At 34.3% G+C, this 23259-nt stretch overlaps 1 protein-coding gene across 2 annotated transcripts in view; it reads left to right on the top strand.

Moving 5' to 3' along the window:
* LOC116165892 overlaps positions 1-23259 on the top strand; it is a 56443-nt gene that overhangs the window by 25253 nt on the left and 7931 nt on the right. For both annotated transcript variants that reach the window (XM_031480630.1, XM_031480631.1), the window contains exons 2-3: positions 10452-10519; positions 14748-15139. In XM_031480630.1, the coding sequence (XP_031336490.1) occupies positions 10456-10519; positions 14748-15139 (456 nt within the window). In that variant the 5' untranslated portion in view covers positions 10452-10455. The remainder of the gene's footprint in view (positions 1-10451; positions 10520-14747; positions 15140-23259) is intronic.

Below are 23259 nucleotides of genomic sequence, written 5' to 3'. Positions count from 1 at the left end.
CCTTGCTAGGTCAATGTATTTCAAAAAGAAATGATAGGAATTGTAAAATAAAAACAGTCGACACTTATTCACTATTCTAGATGGCAAACATTTTTATACACCACAAACCAGACCAGAACAGGATTGAAATGTATAATTCAGCAACGTAACAATCTTTTGGAGTAGATTGACGCATGACTGGAAATATAAAACCACCAACGGATATAATACCGTTTTTACACAATTTTCTCATTTTACACGCCTTCGACGTTCAATGTGAAAGAATGTGAACACGAAACCGCTAAACTATTAATTCCTCGAACTATTAGACAAGTTCCTGCAATTAATGTAAGCACTTATAGTACATTTAAATAATTTGTGGGACAAGTTTATATGATTGTAGGTTCTTTCAGAATAGGATTCCTACTCAACATCCTACACGGAAATGTAAGGAAACGGATCCTTTTTTGTCGTTAAAGGTAACGGCTTGTACCTTAAAGAAAAATGCAAAATACGAAAATGAGATAGCGCTTATAAATTTGTGAGAACTACTATGCAAAATGACGTCACCCCAAAATTAATAAATTGTCAATTTCTAACTGTATTAAATACCTCTCTAGGTATTAAACAATTAACACCTTATTGTGGATGTAGAATGAATAACATGATAATTGATTGTGGTAACAATAAACACTAGTAACAGTGAAGTCGATTTATTAACATCGACAAATAATGTTATACTACGCACCATATGGTAACCATACTCTTTTACTGGTTATTAATATCACACTGCCCGCGAATTTCTAATTCCTTTAATCAATAACAGTTGGTTACATTCTCTTGTAGTACCGTACACTCGTTTGCAAGCCCAACGAACGACCAGACTTTTGAATTCCACGAAAAGCCCTTACTGAAGTAATGGTCCAACATTCCCAAAATGTCAGTTGGTAGACACTTCCCGTTAGTTATCATGAAGTTCATTCAACGTAGTAAGTATCAATACAGATGTTACGCCATCCTAAATAAATAGGCCACCCTCATCATTCGTGCATGAATCATTGTTTGGCGAAAATCACAAGTTGGTAAAAAAAGGTTTCGCGTATTTTTAAATCGTTACAAATCAATAATATTGACGATGGTACGGTGACATTTATTATTTGCTTATTTTTATGTTTTGTGGTGTTGGTGCCAACTTTTTCAGTTCAATAGATAGTTTTCATGAACTAAAAACTTTTTCAATTCGATGAGGTGAGGTTTTTAATCGTATCTTTATAAACATCGCCGTTAATTATAGTACCCTTTTTCATGTCCTCAATCAACAGATTCTCCTCAATTCCAGAAAACCGTTAGCATCATTTCGTCCAACACTACGTTTTCGCCTTTTGGGGGGGATCCTTTATGCGCCCACTGTATCGATTCTTGCTTCGCTGGAGGATCCCAATGACACATCCAGGTTCTATCGCTAGTGCTAGTGATAATTATTGAAAAAATATCGATCGTGTTTCTGCATCCAAATTTTTCTGGCAATTTGTTGCCCGACAAGTTTCTGTTCTGGTATGATGAATCCTTCTTGAACGTTTGGTTCATCTCCAAATCTTCCGGTAAAATGTTTAATACTGATGTCTCTGATATGTGCACTTCTCTCGCAACAGGTGAAACTTTAATTCTTCGATCTGGTAAACAGCGTTTCGTAAGTTTTGATATTCTCTCCTATGTTCTTGCCTTATAGCCCTACCAAATTTTAGATCATCTGCTTGTATGGATTCTCCACCCCAACGAAATTGTTTCGATCAGGATTATACTCGATATACTATATTCGTTTTAGATTGAAAACTGAGTTAAAGTAAAAATTTTGCCGAATAACAAATCAAACAAGTTGTAAATCAGCATATTAGAGAAATTTAAAATTGTCGAACTCACGAGTAATTTTGGCTGCGTTAAATAATTAATTTTATTTAATTTCAATTGAGGGTACGTCTTTATTTTGTAGAACAAATCGCACAAAGTTTAGCGTTTAGCTCTCCTTGCTCGTTTTACACTCCCAGTAGTGGTAAATCAATCCAACACCTTTTGAAACACGCGTGGATCTGAATGTGTTTTGACAGGATATCTCCCAGCCAGCTGAGCCAGCACACAATTTCGGTAACAGTCTCTAAGAATAAATACTATATCAACCTTTTTTGCTTAAGTTTGAGACATCTTTGCAACGTTTATTAAAAACAATCATACACTGCCTTTTGGCTACCCAGATGTATATTTTGTTTAGGGGGGTGCCATTTCAAATTTTTGAAAAATATGACTTGGCGAAGGTCAATTTTGTAAAGTACCTAAAAAAAATTATGTGACTATAAAAGAGGTCTTAACCTGTGCCTCAATTCAAAAATTAGTCGCCTGCGCGATTTAGTTTCTCTAAAAAAAATTTTGGAAGAACTGTCAAATTTTGACTAAAAAAGACGCGAAATCGTAAAAGTTAGGGATATAATATGTTGTATAAAAAAAATAAGTATTTTTCAAGTACATTCTAAATCAGTAATAAAAAATGGGGTATTCCATAAAAAAAAATGCAGTCATTCTTTTAAAAAATGCCGTCTAGTTTGAGGAGAGCGTCCGTCTCGATCATGCACTGGAAATGACAACTGTTTTAATTCAGTTTCGCGGGTGTCACCTGCCGGCGCCCCGCGAAACACACACGCTACTTGGTAGGGCTACTTAGTGGCTTAGCAATTGTACCCATAAATAAAACACCCTTTTATTTATGCATTGTGCCCGCGACAGCCACACACTCGCGCTGCAAAGACGTGCCACACTATCGCGTATCCTGCTACTCCGCCACGCCACTCTGCAGGGCTTCAAAAGTGCCTCATGAAAAGGGGCTCTTAGAATACGTTTGAGTTGAATTACGAATTTTTAATGGCTTTTAGATGTAAAGCGTCTGTAGTCACCCATGATCACAACGAAGTAATGAAAAAGTACATATTATTCAAAATTCTATCTAAGGGAAACCATTAACCAAAGTTTGTGGAGTAAGTATATGATGACGATTACAAAAATCGCGACTGCTGATGCTCTTCAATTTACCATGGGTCGTCTATAATCGGTGCACCAGAAGCAATTTATTTAACGAGGATGCAATTAGGACATGGAAGCATGTTTCCGATTTTCAATGAGAAGCGCATTAAAGTTAAAGTATCCGCTACATAGTTTCAAATGAATGAATCGTTATCGTTGGCGTATCGTGTTGTAAGAGTCATTTTCACATAATTACGCCCTAGTGCAAGTTCCCTTTTAATTGTATCCTTAATTTTCATCCAGGGCAATTGAGTATGAATGCATTACACCTTATCCTTGAATACAGTCCTTCCGCTTTTATATACCTACGGAGAGATTCTTTTAAGAGAACACATATAAGTTCCATATTATGTATCCTTTTAATAAATGGACCACTTCAATATAGGGGACATTTTTTATTTTAACCAATCAAAATTTCGAAATTGTAATTACTGAACACAACTACACATATCAAAGGTATAATAAATTGAACACAAAAATTAAAAACGAAATACATTTATCAATGCGAGTTGTATTACGTGCTGGTATCGATCGTTCTATCATCAGAAAATTTATCATATAACAGAATAACACGCACGACACCTACGTTTCCTGAGATTATCGCATCAATCCACAATCAAGATATTTTCTTCCTTTGTGAACATTTTAGCATTTATGAACCCGAACCGTCAAACAGTCGATGCGAATAGTAGATGCTAGCAAAGTTGCCTAAATTCTCTAATGCATTGATGTGGACCATTTAAAAGAATACATAGCGGTACGTATGAATGTCTGTCTGCGCACCATTTCACTGTTCAAATTCACTGAAATGTAACTGTGATTTAGTTACATGCTACAGTGAACTTGCCGGCCTTTTTCTGAAGGTATTGTAAAAACGGTATTATACATCAAGCAAGGTGTGAAGTATACATTACTATTTTAATTTGTATCACTTTTTCAGTTCTTGATTAAATTTTCCTTTTTAAAGCTATTGCTCGGTATATAAGAAACATCGTAGGATAAAACACGCAGTTACCCGCAAATTACGATACAATTATCTACGCTAAAGTTACTTTAATAATACTCCCCAGACACTTCTTTTCAAAAACAACCGCCTTCGGTTTCAGTTTTCACTTGCTTTATTTTCTAATTAAATAGAAATTTGCAGAAAATTGTACTTGAAAGTGCGGAAAACAACTTTTGTTATCTCACGTAAATTGTTACCTTCATTTCCTCTGAATAAAATACTTTTAATATTCAGCATATTCCGATACTTCCAAGACTGTTGAATATGGAAATAATTAGTCATTCATCGGAAACCAGGTTCCTTCAGTCACTTCACCGTTTCATCGTAATTTAGGGGATTTTACTGCTAATGTCCCATTTATCAACTAATAATGTTTTTAAATATTAAATAACACTACACTGTGTGTAACCATAGAATAAAATTGTTTTTTAACCTATGGTATAGCGAAGTAGATGCTTGGCTACGAGCATGGTGGTCCGTAGTTCGAAAGTGATCAGGATTCAGATTAGTAGAGTCTAGTTTCACACGAATATCAAATTTTATATTTCGTTGGTGTATTTTTTTTCGATAGGCCAGTGTGGCCGAAAAGCGATGCTTTCGTGTTTCTTATTTTTCTTAATTTGCTGAATAGTTGCTGTCTATAGAAACATTAGATGTAACCGTTCAAAGTATGAAGTTGTTAATGTCCATAGAGACTGTTAAACTCAGTAGCATTTCTAATTACTGAACCGCAACTTGCAAGTAATTCATGCTCAAGCAAATTATTTATTTTGTCCTTTTGAATTGGAGTCAATCATTACCTGCACTGCAGTAATTTACTGGTAATGTTAAACTGTGCCTATTATGGTTGCACAACGTTTCTGACACAATCAAGCAAAAGACAGGGGAGTTTAGTAGCTATTATACCTAATTACTAATTAATATTTAACAACCACTTTTGATGCCAGGTTTTGTAAGGGGGATTGTGCCACTGTACTGGTTTAGCTTCCACAATCCATCAGAAACTTTAATACTCGTTTAGCTAACTAATTTCCCCAACAACTTTTATTACTCTGTTTTGTTCATTCTATATATAATGTCTACCATTAAGCCCAAAACAATAACACTAATGTTTCTTAATAAATTGCAATTCGAATATATTCATTGCTATTTGTTAATCGATATCTATAGCTATGAGGCTCGTGAATTTTGCACAATTTAATTTTTTGACTTCCATGACAATTAACTGTCAGGATCAAATTAACTAAGACCAGAAAAACTGGACCTAAGTAATATTATTCGTTATCGTATAGTAGATATTCTGACTCCCATTTTAAACTTTATGTAATAAAAGTATCGCGCATTATCCCATGACGGCAATAACTTTTCAATTAAACATATACCCACAAAGCTACGTAGAAAGTAGGTACTACATATAGTCGATTAATGTGTAAAAAATGCCCTACACATGGTTGTGCTCTAGTAATTATCTGTTTGCAATTAGTGGATTTTTTCGAGAAAAAAATTACATATGTTTATCGGAATGTAGTTTCCTGTATTGATGTTATCTTGAATACTTTATTTATGACACCGTCTACCGAGAATAATTATCCGATGTGGATTATTGTTCCTTGTGTAAATAGTTATTTATGATATAAGTGGGTTATTTTAAACTTTATTAACCAAATGTACAGTTAATACCTAATAACCCACGTATGCCATCCTCATTTTATCCAATATTCCAAACTTTAAACTACATAAGATATTTTATCCTCGTCGATGCTATGAACAAAATTTTTTTATTCAAATGGCCACCTGTGGCAAAAGGGACAAATTCTTGTAAATGGATATTCGAATAGGAAGAATTTATTCACACATTCCGATTAAGGCTGCGAAAAATTATTGATAAATATCGGTAACCGAGGTCTATCAATAATTATCGATATACTTCTATTATTGATATTTAATTTTCCATGTAAGCATGTAATGCACTCTTTCAGAGGACTTTTTGAACTTTGTTAAAATTATTAAATAATTAATTCAGATTATAGAAATGAGATAGGTTTTTCTACGCCTTAATTAATTACATCAAGCTAACCCATTGTTTTCCGAGATGAAATCCAGCTGTGATCCGGTAGTTTACACAAACAGTTAAGTTTCGAATTAAAATATTTTTTTCGATCTCGATATCTGTTAGGCTTTTCTAAAAAAGAAATAACAATTAAATGGCATGCGATGCGATACATCTCCTCCCCCTTTGAAATCAGGTACTAACAAAACAAAAATTATAATTTTTCTAGGGCACATATAATTTTATTAATTTCAGCAATTCATTTTTAATGGACACCTGATGTCATTCCGAGTACAATTAGAAAAATTTAACATGAACACTGTTATCTAGATCGTAATTCTGGACTCGATTAATCACAAAACCAATCATTTACTAATGCAACAAATTTATTTGGCTTAGAACAATGAGGCTGAAAGAAAAACAGGAACTCGTGACCAGAACAACGCATACCACGCTACAAGCGATCGATAGACAATTAAATAAAACAAAACTTAATTACTTGAACGCGCCAATAATCCCAAAACTGCGATATTCAAACAAACAGACACATAATTATGATACACTTCGGAACTTCACTTCTCGCATTCAAACTTCGATTTAAACGACACTGCCTTCGTTGTAATTACAAGTATAGTATTTGCCCTATTGATGAGAGACAAACCCTCTTTAACTCATAACTTGAAGGCCCTCTATTAAGCGACAAGTGCTTGATAATCGTGGGACTCCGATTAAACTTTTTCGTAAACCGGAAAAATACGATTCTGCTTAAATCGACTTAAGGTTCACTTCTAACACGACGACTTCAATCTCTTAATACTCGTGGAACTCAAACTAAATTTCTTCTAAAACGCATCACCGCCACCAAACAAATGCTTAATCAATAAAAGGCTACGTTTAACGTCCGGTTTGCTTATTAAAAACCTTTTCCCTTTCTTCACTCCCGTTTCTCCTTCCTAACCAATATAGTGCGCGATCGAAAGATCAAACCGGACCTACTTACGGCCGTATTATCTTTTTTCCTAATCAATAAAAACCATTATTATTATTATTATCTTGAAATTTAATTACGATAAAAAACTTCTTATGTACCACCAGAGAAAAACCTGAAATAAACTTTTACAGTTCTTCGCAAATGTTCCAGATGTTCTCAATTTTACTAACACAAAATAACTTTACAATAAAATAAACAAATTAAACAAAGAAATTATTTAAACAAAATTAACAACTAATAATTCTGTTACAAAATTGGCCACGAATTCAACTAATTTGCGTTCAAAATTAACGTCCACATTTACACTTTAAAATAGACATACAGGGGGACCCATCGATATTCCAGGTACCGAACCAAAGAAAACGTCCGCCTAACGTGGTTTACACAACAATATTATTTAAACTTTGGTGTAAATCGCTTTGTGTCAAATAATTACTCTACAATGTTTAAAGAACACAGTGAAGAAAATGTACATAATCTCAAAACCTTTGGCCCATAACCATTTTGCCAGCATTTTTCCAAAAGTCCTCGAAAAGCGAATTTGTAGAAGCATGTATCTTCAAATACTGTGAGAATAACAATATTTTTTCTAAAAATCTTCCGTGTATGTCTGACGCTATCGCCAAATTTGTAAAGCTCACGGGAGTACACCCACGCAATTTTTCCTGTCGACATAAGTGAAAAAAGAAAGAAAGTAAAGAAAACGTGTACAAGCCCAATTTAACCAGCAAAGTGTTAATCCAATCATACTTATATGTCGTCTAGTATAACAGTCGCAGGTATCCGCCCACTGCAAAACTTATGTCTTCTTCTGCGCATGGGCTAGATAGAGATGAAAATATCATAGCATAATTTGTGTACACCTCATAAATGACCCGTTTTGCAGTGGGCGGCTACCTGCGATGATTGACGTGACTGTTTTTATACTAGAAGAGCAATAAGAAATAGAAGTGTTTCAAGGTCAGCTAACCTAAGAAATTACCTTTTTAATGGATCACGTCATATACAGAGTGTCCCAGGAGGAATTGGCAATATTTTGGCAAATTTAAGTAGAGCTTAGTTGACGACAAAAATTGTAATAAATATATTTTTATACTGAACTGTATTTTGTGTATTTGTATAATTTATATTTATATTATCTATACGACAATTAACTTGTAACAATGATGCACTGTTAATATATACTCAATTGTGACCCCAAGTTGACTGTAGTTGGCTAGAGACAATTGATTTATAGCCACCTTCTTAAAATAAACTGACAATATTGTTGGCTATATCTTCGAGACGATTGAACTATTAAATAACCTCTACTTTAATTTCTCAAAATATTGTCCATTCCTCTTGGGAGACCCTGTAGAGTTGTAATATTAACTCATGTAATCAAATTGGCGTGTAGAATGTTATTCATTAATTTAATTTAACGAACGAGTTATTCATTAAGGCCGTCACAATCGCTTCAGAAACATTTGGAGTAGATGCGCGACGTAGTTGCACGACTAGCATGTAAGAGTTTCGCCACAGACGGACGCTGTTGCACACGCATTCGTTAACGCACGTGTATGTCAAATATCAAACTAATTTTTTCCATACAGTGGATTTTTTTGTGACGACTATGGAAATTAATAAAATTATTAACTATTAACATTAGTAAAGTTGTTATTATCATTATTAATCAAATCAATTTTACATTAAATCCAACACCACAACCATGTTTGACAACATAGGTAATAAAAGAAGAGTTTGTTGAGGGATGCTTTATCTTTAGTCATTGCATGTTAGATGAATTCATCATTTGCATAGTAGCGGTTGTCTGCCTTTTTATACATTCCACGAAAATAGCAAAGGCCACTATTACGAAAAGCTTTAATTAAAAAATGAATATGTGTTACGGATGAGCATAGACAGGTAAAACAATAAAATGGGGCAAAAAGAGGTCGTGTATTTACGGAAACAAGTTTATCAGGCTTCCTTGGCTTTAAAAAATTTATAAATTTACATTTATTTTGCATTTTGTAGTTGAATTCGTAATAAATTCAAAACGGTAAATGCAACGGTTTGCTATAATTCGTTATTTTATCGTATATACTTTACTGTTGTATAATTTCATCGATGCAGTTTACGTGGAAATATCTTTATTGGAGTCGATATTACATGGCAATTTGAGATGATTACCGTATTTTGAACGGCATTAAACGTATCCAGCATTACTGCGTTTTAATAATTTATTATGTGGGTAATTCCAGATAATGGAGGTCGTTCTTGTACACCAGGAAACCCAAAATAAAATTTATTATCACGCACGTTGCCGATGTTGTAAATGATAACGGAAACTAACCTCTAATAACGTGATTTATTCGAGGGCATTGTCCAGAACGTGTGTGATTCTGCATTTTTGGAATTCCTAGTCGATCGTTTACGTTTAAAAAATGTTCGATCATACGCGTTCCAATGGGAAGAGCGGCACGAGCTAATTTTACAAATCATTAACAAAGTCGTTTGAAAAGGGTACAATTGCGAGGAAACGTGAGGCTATTCATTAAGTAAATATCAAAATCTAACGACCTACGTTATGGCTCATTTCACATAGATTGAATATAGGTATAATAAATGATCAGAGATTAGCTGCTTGGAAGTTGGAATGTAGCATTATCGACCACCGACATGACTTTAAACATCGGTTACAAAATGATTTTACAACAAAGTGAATAATTTTCTAATAAATAGGTATTCGACAAGTTGACCGGGGTCTGGGAACATTAGTTTACTCAAGTTTGGTCCCATTGGAATGCCGACAATGTAAATGTATGTCTAGTCAATATTGTTAAATGAAGGCATTTAGTATGCGCGTAATTAATTCTATCAAATATGCTTAAATATGGCAAATCGAAAATGATTAATAAAAAATAGTTTAATATATGTATAGCTACCGGCTCCGTCTGTGGCGAATGGATGCGAGACATTATTAAGACAGGAATACACTAAACAGAATTAATGATTTGTATCTTATGACTTATACAAGTGTAATTTATTATTATTACTTATTCCACCTATACCTTCCTCATTAAAATGCATAAAGCATGAGCATCGCTATATCACGCAACCTTTATATTTTGTTGCAAATGGAGATAATGGCATAAATGAACGAGCGAGTTATTTTGGCATTGATTGGCAAGGGAAATTATGCACATATAAACAGAAAGTAAGATAAAACTCCCGTATCCGGAGGAACTCGCCCATTACGCGAGATATGATACACCATCAACGATTTTTTATTAGGGCTCTTTGAAAACGTTTCTCTAATTCGCGTTTTCTCTACTTTCAAAGGAAATATACTAACGACTATTGTTTTGTTTCAGAAATATGGATCACCATCGATTTATCAGAATTTTAATCCTAGTCGTAATAAATATATATGGAATTTTAGGTAAGCAATCATTATATTTTGTAACTACAATTTTACATTCAATACATAAGTAGGTACATATATCGAGTATCGACAGTAATGAAACATTTCTTTTATACCTTATATCGAGCCAGGTTTGGGATGTAATTTTTTCCACAACCCAAATTACATCATAGCGACACCGACACATCGTGGACGCTTTTGTCATTTTCCTATAACTAATAAGGTGTAATAGGGGCGCATCCTACCTAATACGGATAATAATCCGCATTACATTCATTCATTCATTTCTGGTCGTCCGGTCGACTAACCCTATCTATAGTGGGCTCGGATAGCATAAAAATCTTTCACTAACTTTCTAAAGGACCATATTTTTAGAATCAATATATTAGATAGGTTTTATATAGGTACCATTAATATAATTATCTAATAACAATTTTAACATTTTGACAAAATCCATGTGGTTTGTCTGCTCCCAAAGTGGTCTACCTTGAGCCAACCAATGGCAAATGAAAAATGATGGCGGGATTATCTATTGATACCAAAAGCATGATTAATATAGTAAGTAATGAAGAAGAAGGAATCGATCAAGATGATGGAAAATTGGGTTAAAGCAGTATCCCTGTATGATCGAACGCCGCCTTAACAGAACGGAACACAATTTGATGAAAAAAAAAAGATACAACCAGATTTCTGATATGATATAATCTGAAATACATTTAACCTGTTCTGAAGTTAAAGTGATTATGTACTTTTGATATTTTCTGAAATTAAATGGACTAATTTGAAATACAGTTGAGGTATTATGAACTACACCTGGAAAGGGTGTACGTCTTAAATGCCAATGTTTCCATTTAAATCAATTTTTAGCAAAAAGGGATCAAATCGTAGTCCGGAAAATTATCAAAATTAATCATTCCGCAGAAAACAAAGCAGTTATAATTATGACTATTCAAACCATTGAAATAAAAGACATGCAAACCAATGTAGTAATTACAACTCGATTGCATCGAAGACCAGTATATGTAATCAAACGTTATATCAAGGAGTCGTCGAAAATAAAAATTACCCTTCAACTCTGACTGTAACGACCTTTTTAGTTCATAAAGGTCCTTTTCTTCCTTATCTGTAACAACACACACAAACAAAAAAACTGCAATTGGAATGTCTAACGTCTGAGACTAATCAGGTACTCGTATATTAAAAACCGATAAAAATCAATACTTAATTCGAATGACTTTACATTAGCAAAAGCAAAATTTTGATTGAATTGTGCGTACAATTCGAATATATAAAAGCATAAACGTACCGTTAGTTAAAGTTTAAACTTTACGATGCACAAATAACTAAATTTATTTACAACGGCAATGATCTACTTAATACAAAACATAAATGTACTACCACGAACAAATTTTTCGCGATAGCGCAAGTAATATAAACATCGGACTAGGTTTCCGTAACTGAAAAAACTAATTTACAATTAAAAAGCAAATCATTAAATCGAGACTAATATACAGGAGGATATGAAAGACGTTGTTAAGGTAGTACGAATGCGTCTTCGAAACAACAAAAGTATAACTTAGACAAGATCGAGCCTCGTCGGTAAGACGTAATCTTCAGTAACGACAAATGCAAAGTACGTAAGATCAGAAATATCGAAGCGATAATCTCCAAAAGCTTTCGTTAATACTTACAGTCAAAATCCAGGAACAATATTCGAATCGCCAGGTGTAAAGTAGGTAGTGTAGTAGTTCATCACGTGATAGAGAGAAACACTCCAAAGAAATATGGCTACCTTTTTAGGTAGACATAAGTCAAATAACAGTATCCAGAAAAAAACTGCTGCTGGCACGAGGAAGGCCAGATCTTCTCTGAAGGGAACAAGTACAGGGAAAGCGCAAGACAAAATTTAAGAAAGGATAAAACGAGGTGCAGAAAGCTACGAAGTTTTAACTCTAGCGACAAAAGAATGAAGTAAGGTCAATGAAATCTATAACACTCAGATGGCCTCTAGCGGCGAACTAAGGAACTGAGGTTTACAAAAATTTCATAAAAATCGCTCCATAGATATGAAAGTTCGTTCTGCCCACGTGAAAATCCATTTCATAGGATCTCAAACTCTCCGACGGATTAATGGACGGAATTCGCGCAAATTTAACAAAACAGTTTTTATTAATAAATTTGAGATAATTAATATATCTGAACGGAATATCAAATTCTATATGAGAACACTAATCCTGGGTCGTAAATGTAGGGTTCAATTAAACACAAAATTGTTCATTGAGAAATACAAGAACATTTATTCGGGCTATGGGCACACTGACAAAGCTGAAAGAATGAGAGGCTCTCGGGGCCTGTTTACAAGATACCACGCATGCAAGCGATCGATAGACCCTTAATTAAAGAAATCTTGATTACTTACAGTGTAATAATATAATTATGTGGTCGTTAAGTGCAATTTTCTGCTGCACAAAGAACCAAACAAACACTCGCTGACAGTTTCAAAAACTTTACTTATTTTCTATTACACTTAATCTTGAGATAACACGAACTGACTTTGTTGAATTTAGCGACTAAATTTGTAGCTTCTCGGATGATGGAAAGAAAAATCTTACTTTAGTGAATGCTTAGAGAACCTTTTAGAAAGGTTTCAGTGACACACACTCAAAGTATTATTATTCCCAATGCGGACCACACGTGCTTATCTTGAAACTAATTAAATTTCACCTTACGCAACGCAATACCAAATGCTATTATCCCAAAGGTCAGTAAACTTTTTCATAAAACGCAAATATGACAATACATGACAACGTTGAAGTTCAAATTTTAAAAAAAAGAACGAACTCCTTAAATCTGAATCTTTTGCCATTAAACTAGATTTGTAACTTTTACGATTTTCAAGATACCCATGCTGTTCATTTTCATCTTGAACATATAGTATATATGCCACAAATGTTTTTTTATGTAACTAGAAAATCATTAAAGTACACAAACAAAAAGAAAACACATAAATCAATGGAGCCGATTCGGCCTTCCTTACGGATTCGAAAATAAAGACAGTATCTCTGGTTTTAATCGTACAAGCGAAACACGCCGAAAATATAGAAAATTGCTAGCAAATTGAAAAGAAGTTAATTAAGCACTGGAGTGGCAATTACAAAAGTGCAATGCCAAGAAGACCTTGAAGTTGTTCCAGCGTTTATGGAGTATTTTCCATATTCAATCTTCGATCCATAATGCCCCACACATGTTCAATAGACGGAAGATCGGGAGATTTGACTGGCCAAGACAAGAGACGGTCGTTGATATCTTGAAACCGGGATGCAGTGTTGTATGAGTACGAGCGTCTTATTGGAAAAGTTTCCAACTCCTGAAAAAACTGGAAATATGGTGTTCTACTACTTCGCAAACATATCACACTGGGCGTTCTTACCAGTACCAAACACCTTCTTGGTGTTGCAATTTTCATGTCACGTAGATTACCGCACTCAAAACGAAAAAAACACAATTTAATTGTAACCAACTCACCCTTAGCCTTATTTTTGCTGAATTAAAGAATTTAGAACCACTGCAATTCAACATAATCCTTTTGTCGGGTATTAGTACCGTCACGCTGTTGCAAAGTAAATATAAAGTGTGTATAGCCTTCGATAAGATCAGACATCGATACCTTATCCTACTACTACAAAAAATTAGAGATATCAGAATCATCACGAAAGAGAAGTCTGTTTGGTGAAGGGTGAGCATAATGCAGGTGGAGGGGAGAAGGCGGCGAAAAGAGAAAAGCTAAAGAAGAATCGTCATCTTCAGCCTTCTCTACTATAACCAGAAAGGGAAGAGACAAATTTTTAGAAGAAACAGAAATTAAAGGGGCTGTTAGGCAGGGTTGTGTCTATGTGTCAACATACGATACGATACGATAGTGCTTCAAACACGAGCACATAATAAAAACAATAATCAGTCGGTATATGAGCAGCATCATCTTACTCCCTCCTTCTCAGTGTTTCCACACATAAAACCCGGTACTTTTAGTATTCCTAGCAAGTTATAACGTTAATTTTCTGTCATGCGATTTTCCATCTTCAATGACACGCTCACTGACAAAAGTAGTATAGAAAAAAAGTACATTTTATTTGCCAATAATGCTGAATTGAGTAATACTTTACTTTTTCTTCAGTAAGTCCGTTCGAAATTACCACACATTTTCATATACGTTCTTCGTTATTAATTTATGTCTGTTCTTTTTCAGGAAGAATAGCATTTGAAAAACTAACGGACTATGACTACAAAGGAAATACCTATTATACCGTCAAAAACCTTTCATTGTATGAATGTCAGGGATGGTGTCGTGAAGAAGCCGATTGTCAAGCGGCCGCATTCAGCTTTGTGGTCAATCCTTTAGCGCCAATGCAAGATACGGTTTGTCAATTGCAAAACGAAACCTCGGCCAATAACCCTATCGAAGCACCGCAAAGATCAGTGAATATGTATTACATGACAAAGATACAGATACGATCAGAAAACGTATGCCTTAGACCGTGGTCATTTGAAAGAATTCCTAACAAGATGATAAGAGGCCTCGACAATGCACTTATCTACACATCCTCCAAGGAAGCCTGTCTAGCTGCATGCTTAAATGAGGTAAGAAATAACACGCATTTTACCGTTTTCCGCTAATCAGATTAAAAATTTTGTATTGAAAAGGACATATTACGTATGCCTTCTGGCATTACCGTAAGCCGAACGGAAAACCTCGTATAATACAACATTCTTTATTACCTTAGCTTAGAGGATTCTAAACTAATCAATAAGTAAATGGTTCCCACCGGCCACCATTACAAATAATTGTGCGTTTAAGTTAATAAATTTCGCCTAAGGCCGCACAGCATGATGTCGACATATTATTAAACAACATAAATAAGTTTATTACCATTTTACAACGCCTGCCCGTGATCAAAATACCGTCATTATTTTTCTTTTCGGTTAATTAGTAGTATTCAAACAATTATTGTTTAACTTTCCCTTCGGGGTTGGAAAACCCGTTAAAATTTTCGCTGACAGATCTTTTCGTCTGCTAGATTTGGAGTAAGTTTTTCCCTTTTGCCATTCCCATTTATCTATTTGTTCTAAGTGTTTATAGTTGAAACTTCTATGTTCCACCCCGTAGGCACTAACACGTAGTGGATCCAGTCACATCGAAATCTATGCACTTCTGGAACTGCAACTATGGTAGGTTGTGTATGGTGTATCCCACATATGAACATGAAAGTTTATTCAATGAGTTCGGTTGCATAATAAGATACATTGCAAATTTTGCAAAAACCTTAAATCTACACACCCTAATACATTTGGACCCTTAAATGGGAAGTATTTCGTAAATCATCACACTTCCCAGTTAAGTTTATTTAATATATACAAAAATTTGAAACCTTGCTGTATAATTGAAAATTGATTACTATCCGTAATAGGTACCTTAAGGGTTCCTTACAGATGCGCTGTTTAACAGTCAAAAAATTATTAATGGCGCTCTTAAGCTATTTAAATTCACGGCGATTGACAAACAAACAACACCACAATCAGATATCTACAATACCTTCTCGATATTTTCCTCCTAGAGTAGCGGCGACCCGTAGACATTGGCCCATCATATGAATAAAAGGGAGCATATGCTTATACTTGCAAAATTCAAAGTAAATACTCGTAAGTGCCCACTCACACTGGGCGACTTCGCAGCGCCGCTTAACCACGGGACGGGACGCAAGCAGAGCTGCTGAGCAGCCCAGTGGAAAGGGGCACTTACGAGTATTTACTTTGGATTTTGCAAGTATAAGCATCTGCTCCCTTTTATTCGTATGGGCCAGGTTTACAGATGAAATTCCCTTTGGTCAGGGTTCTTATGAGTGTATATAAAGTAGCATCATTGGACAACAGCCTTCAAAAAGGTTCGTTATACCGGCACCTTTAATTCTTTCCTAATTCCGATTTTTGTGGGAATATCCGTAAACTGTGCAAGTAAGGCCGGCACTTCCTTAAAACCGCGCAATAGAATTTGAGTGATCGTAAATTGAACGGAAAAACTGGCACGATATTGCAATCGAAGTTAGGCTTGATCTCCCCGTCGAGCCCCCTTCTCTCGGTATTTCAGCGTGCTCAGCAGAAAAACTGAAAAGGAACTAAAGCAGAAGAAGCGACAAAATTCGATTTTTCCCAATCTGAGAGCACCGATTTTCGCCGCTACAGCGGCTCATATGCTTCAAGCCACGGAACCAACGAAATAGTCGAGTGCGCTGTTATCTTGGCAATTCGTAACACGCTCACTTTTCGCTTTCTAACGAACGCATCTCACCATTCCTATGAACCGGTACACATGTCATTTTGCTTGTATATAAAATTCGACAAAGCAGGCTCCCGTTACAAGGTCAATCTGTTCTTGACGATGAACTGAAATCAGATTGTTTCGTACCCGAAATTCGAAAAAAAGTCTAAAAATCTCGTTAATTTTGCTAAACCTGGTCAGATATAAAAAGATCGCGCTTCATTTACCGATTTAATATACCGGTACAATAAAAATGTTTAAAAAAGATTTTGAACATTCGCAACGGTTTCTGAGATCTCGTGGAATACCGGGTGATCCAAAATTAGTGCGGACAGTTTGAAAATCCCGCAAAACTAAAATCTATAGAGTTGGTAACATACCAAATGTCATTTATTTAAAAGCAGTGGTGGATCAATTTAATAATTTCATTTCATTTCATTTATTATTGTAGATATCTACATAATGCGGTCCTATCAAGTTATTACTTATCGGTAGGTGCCGATCATTGTTGCAAATTTACATAGAAATATTAAAAAAGAAAACTTAAACAAAGTAATTGACGCAGTGGGGTTAGTGGAGTGCAATCATTGTGACAAAAAGGTGAAATTTAAGATTAATAATTACAAAAAAAAAGATTATACAACAATTATTCATAATATCGTGCCTTAACTGATTTTTATACATTGCTGCGAATTGGGATTTGTTCAAGTTCGAACGATCAAAAGTAATTTGATTATACAGTCTTGGTAGAGTTCTCTCTCCATGCTTATTCTAATATCTAGGTACTAACAAATTATCTCTGCGCGTTTGGTAACCATGTTCCGCTCTTATTCTACACCCCTCATTTTCGTAATTGATAATCACATTATAATATTTGTAATAACCTAAAGGTGTTAGTGTATCGCACAATTCTAATAATTCTGTGACACTAAGTTTTCCGTGTACTAGTTGTAGGGCTTTTAATTGAAGTTTATTTATTTTTCTATGTACAGTTTTTCCAAGCACCCCCAATTTTGCACACCGTATCTTAAAATACTTTCAAAAAGTGATTTGTACACAGTGATCATTATTTGGCGATTATAATATTGTCTTTTTAACTTGTATATATTACTTGTAATTTTTTTAAATTTTGCAAATATATATTCTATGTGTTTATTATATTTTAGGTGATTATCAATTATTAATCCTAAGTACATTGTCTCTTCTACTTGTTTTAATATGCTACAATTATAATTATCGCTAATGTTCATTAAACACTTACAGTCATGTAGCTTGATTTTAACATTTTTTGGTAACAACATGTGCGCAGTACGAAATGTCATGGTCACTGTTTTTGTTTTATTGATAAATAGATTTCTACCATGTACCCACATAAGAATATATTACTGCCTTGTGGTACCCCGAACTGACATGATTTTAAATGACTTACTTCACTCTCTACTCTCACTAAATACTATACACTATAATAATAATAATATTTATTGATGTTTTACACGTAGTGTTTACACACACATTACAAACAAACTTAATAGTTATACAAACTAGTCCATTATATCACATTTATTCGTCAAAAATTCTTCTAGTGAATAGAAAGCCTGTTTTATTATATATGATTTAATTTTAGTTTTAAACTCCTTTTCATTGCAATGTTTGAGAGCGGTGGGCAACATATTAAAAAATTTTATGGCTAAAAAATTGGGACCGTACTGACTTTTTTTAATAGGTACGTAATTATGCATATTTCGCGGATCGTAATTGTGAAAGTCCGAGTGGTATTTAAATTTTTAGCAATTACTTTTCATATAAATCATACATGTATGTTATGTAAAGTGAGGGTAAGGTCAATATTTCCAAATCTGTGAAGGCTTGCCTGCAATCAGATCAATAGTCTAGGTTGGCCAATATTCTAACCACTCTTCTTTGTATTTTAAAGATTCTAGAGACAGAGGAGCAATGACCCCATATTAAAATACCATAATTCATTATGGCATGGAATAATCCGAAATATGCAGTTCGCGTAACTTCCGAAAAACATGGTTTTGTAAATTACGAAGTAAGAACACAGTTCTGTTCAGTTTTGAGGAAAGCTCGTCAATATGGCGTGTCCATAAAAGTGTGGAGTCCAGATAGACGCCTAAAAATTTCACCGGCTTTGGTTAATTACATCAGTGTCCCTTCTCATCGATATTAGTTATTTATGTATTAAGGGCATAATAGTGATGTTTATATTCTCGATGGCGACGAGTTAAAAAGCTCGAGGGTCTATGGCCCGAGAGCTTTTTAGTCGCCCGAGAGTATCAACATCAGTTTATGCCCGTGGTACATACACAATTTTATGTTTTACAAACAGTTTTATCGTCAAAAATCGTTTACAAAATAATTCATTATGTTTGATCGAGTATGCGTGGTTCGAATTTGTTAATGTGATTGAAACCATCCAAACGTCAAACGTAATTTTAAATAATTCAATTCATCGTAATGAGCAAGAAGTTCCAGAAACTATACGAAATAAGGCCAATCTTGTGATTTAGTAGCTATTGACAATTAATAATTGACGTTTCTAATTTTCAATGACCTGCAAATATTTGTTTGTTTTGTCATTAAGTATAAATGAGTTACTATGGTGATAGGTACTTAATGCCCTAGGGCATAAAGTGGTACTTTATGCCCGCGTATCACAGATATAAAATGTGCTATGATAGGTTAGTAAGACATAAAATTATTTATGCATCAAGGGCATTAAGGCGATATTTATGCCGAGGGCGACAGAGCCCGAGGGCCTCCGGCCCGAGGGATTGTAAGTCGCCCGAGGGTTAAATATTGAGTAATGCCTGAGGTGCATACAACATTTTATTTTTCATCGTTCCAAAGAATGCACTTCTAATATACAAATATCATGATTATTGTTTGCCCAACATTAAAGTGCTTCATACGAATCAAGTTGCATCTTTTTTATTACATAATATAACCCCGTCAATCAATTTGACAGGCCGTTTGAGGGCATAATGAGATGACAATCCATTATGCCCTCTCATTACGCCCTTGGGCGTAATAGACTGCTTCATATGTCACATATGACAGATATAATTGACATGTAATAGGCAAATGAAAAATAAAAGTTGTTTTGTCTTCATTTAGAGACAACTTGTTCAAGTGGAACCAAGACTTGGACTGCCCTTGAAGATCTATACTTCTTATATTTGTTATTTCTAGACTTCAACCAGAGCTTAGTATTGTAGTGTCATCGGCATATAATATCAAATGACCATTAACTGTAGAAGGCAAGTCATTTATATAAATTAAGAAAAGTACAGGCCCTAAAATACACTACTAAAATTTCTTATAAATAATGTAGGTATAATATTATTACTACTTACCCTAATGATTAATTGCAAATTGTGTTTTTATGTTTCTCACTATCTTGTAAATTTTTACACCGAAAAAATCAAATTTCCCTTTTAATTGAAACCACAATGGCTGAGAGAGTTAATCCATCTGTTAATTTACCTCTGAATGGTCACTCTCACTACCTTTTTCGAAGTAATTACCGCCTTCTTTATATTACATGTAAGAAATGAAGTTCGCTCGACCAATTGGGATCCTTGTCATCGTCGAGAAAAGGATGTCCTAATGCGTTGAAATTTTTTCTGGTTATGATTTCTAATCAGAAAGTCACTGCGTATGAAACAAAAAACCCCACAACAACACGGCTGAATTTGAGATACACTTACGCTATCGCGGCAACGTAATATCCTGAAACAATCAATAGAACAAAACAGCCACAATTTGAATGATTCAGAAAAGAAGGGCTTCATTTCACACTACTGAAATTCCACCACAAATGACTTTTGTAGGAAAATTAACTATCTAAATCTACCTTTAAACCAAAGAGTAACCAATACTCTTTGCTTTAAACCAAAGAGTAACCATAATTACTCTTTGCTTTAAACTCATAATCTATCACATTTACAACGAAAGTTCGAGAAAAATTTACAAAAAATTTGAATCCAAAATTGCCTTTACCACAATCCGTTGCTCTTCAGAGTTTCACAATAACTGAAACTTCACTTCACCATCTTTTCAATACTGTTTATTGTCTCTTGTGTTTGGCGTCAAACGGCCTACCAGATTTTGGATCATTTTGTATGGATTCTCAAGCCCAACAAGATTGTTTCGACCAAAATTTTACTTGATAATATGATGGTATGAAGGTATTTCCATCATATACGGAAGTCATTCATTCGTAGATAATTTTTTGCTACTTAGATGTTGTATATCACCTGCTTTTTAACATTCAAACCCCTACCAAAATTAAGAAAAATCTTGCAGTTTGTACGCCATTTATTGAGGACATAATGCTAAAGCTGTTTGAGAGTTAAAAATTATTGCGTTTCGTCGTTTGCATGGTTATATAGATTAAATAAAAATGTCCCAGTTGCAAATGCAGTCAAATGCAATAGAAACAGTAAACTTTTTTATCTTATACGCACAAAACTCATTAATTTTAGTACGTACGGAATGTGTAGATCCATTCGAAATATTTTTTAAGTATTCAATTGCTACCACATAATTTACAATGAGACAGCTAAACTCTATAAATTAAATTAGTTTTAATTAAGCGTAAGTAGTAAGAGACGCAAATATCTGATAACGATTTAAACTAACAATCTTGAGAGAATGAAGCGGAAATTGGCGAAGTCACTGGTATCTTAAAATCATTTATAAAGGATCCGTATTTTAATTAAAAACTAATTCAAAAGACATTTGCGACATTGAATGAAGTTTGTTGGACTCTGGGGTTTTCCATTCATTTCATTTCGTTCTTTTATATAACTTCTACGTTTAAAACTTTGGAATTGTGTAGTTGATATTTGCAAATGAACAATAGCCTTTTGATATTTACACAGTGCAAATCAAATTAGTTCAGGGACTAAGGCATCATCGTAAAACGAAATTTCGTTCTATTGACGGGAGGACCAGTTTATTCAAAATCTTGTCGTGCTGTTGAAAACAGTAATTTTCATGGTATTATTACAAAAAATTCTAACTTTTCGTACCCATTGTTCTTATCCATCCTTAGATTGTTCATTGACTTAAATCGTAATGGAACATGATATACTGTGTCATTTCTTTTATTTCTTTCACCCTGCTTTCTTTCTCCATAAGTGGTCCCCTTTTGTACAACTCTTATAATTATTATCTACAGGCCCATCTGGAATTCTTTTGGCATTTCTCATTATTGACTACTACACCTTTTCCACTTTTATTCGAGAAACTATCAAGTTAATTTGAGAAAGTATCAATTGTATTTGAGAATAGTAAAATGTATTTGAGAAAACAACAAATGTAGTTCAGAATAGTGATTTGTATTTGAGAAGGCATCAAATGAATTTGAGAGTAGTAAATTGTATTCAAGAAATGGCAAAATTAAGCATTTGAGAATCAATAACAAAATCACAATAGCCTGATGCTGCTGCTGCTGCTGCTGCTGTTGCGGGACTACATACAGTAGCGGAATTATAAAAATTTTATTCTTAATTATAATTCATTAGGAATAATATTACATTCTAAAATACAATAAAATTAAATGATACTTTCTCAAATACAATTTACTATTCTCAAATACATTTGATGTTTTCTCAAATCCAACTGACTATTCTCATCTACTTTGACGTTTTCTCAAATACAAGTAACAATTCTCAAATACAATTTACAACTTCTCGAATAAAAGTGGAAAAGGTGTAGTTAATAATGTCCACATTATTAACCACTTTGAATAAATGCCGAGAAAGCCTACTTTACAAGTGGAAAAAAGGTTAATAATCATGTCATCACACGCTAGTAGTGAAAAAACAGATTTAAATGATCGCGTGTATAAATTAATCGCGCCGGCATGATTACTTTAATAATTGACAAACGGTAAGAAAAAATTGCATTTATTTAGTGTTTAGGGTTTTTTCGGCACCATGGTGGGGAGTCGTGGCCAACTAACAAACATCCGTAAACCGACACCATATTTACAATAGAAAAAATAATAATACTGAGCCAATATTTCGAAAACTTAAAATTTTCGACTATACTTTATACACAGTTACCCTTATTTTTGTGCTTAATAAGACACAGCTATAGTAGGATTTTGCGTAGTTTGTCCGTACGTCGTGCATTATGACGTCACCGCTAAGTATGTTTACATAGCATCATGCAATCAATGGAAGAGAATACGGATGTAGGCATCCATTCAGACAGGGCTGCATTGTAAGTAAAAATTACTAAAAAAAAGTTTCGGTAGTTATTTGTAACAGGTTGCCTATGTCGCGATGTTTTACTAACAAGGTAGACGTAAAGGAAAATTTTAAAAAATCATTTTAATTGTTTTTTTCGTGATAACACCGCCCGCAGTAGCAGAAGCCGCGAAGCGACTGCAATCTTGACTTGCTCCATACTC

This window comes from Photinus pyralis, unplaced genomic scaffold (assembly GCF_008802855.1).
Source record: "Photinus pyralis isolate 1611_PpyrPB1 unplaced genomic scaffold, Ppyr1.3 Ppyr1.4_LG3a, whole genome shotgun sequence".
NCBI classification, from domain to species: domain Eukaryota; kingdom Metazoa; phylum Arthropoda; class Insecta; order Coleoptera; family Lampyridae; genus Photinus; species Photinus pyralis.
The sequence above is the reverse complement of the archived record's forward strand: the minus strand, read 5'-3'. Positions and strand labels throughout refer to the sequence as shown.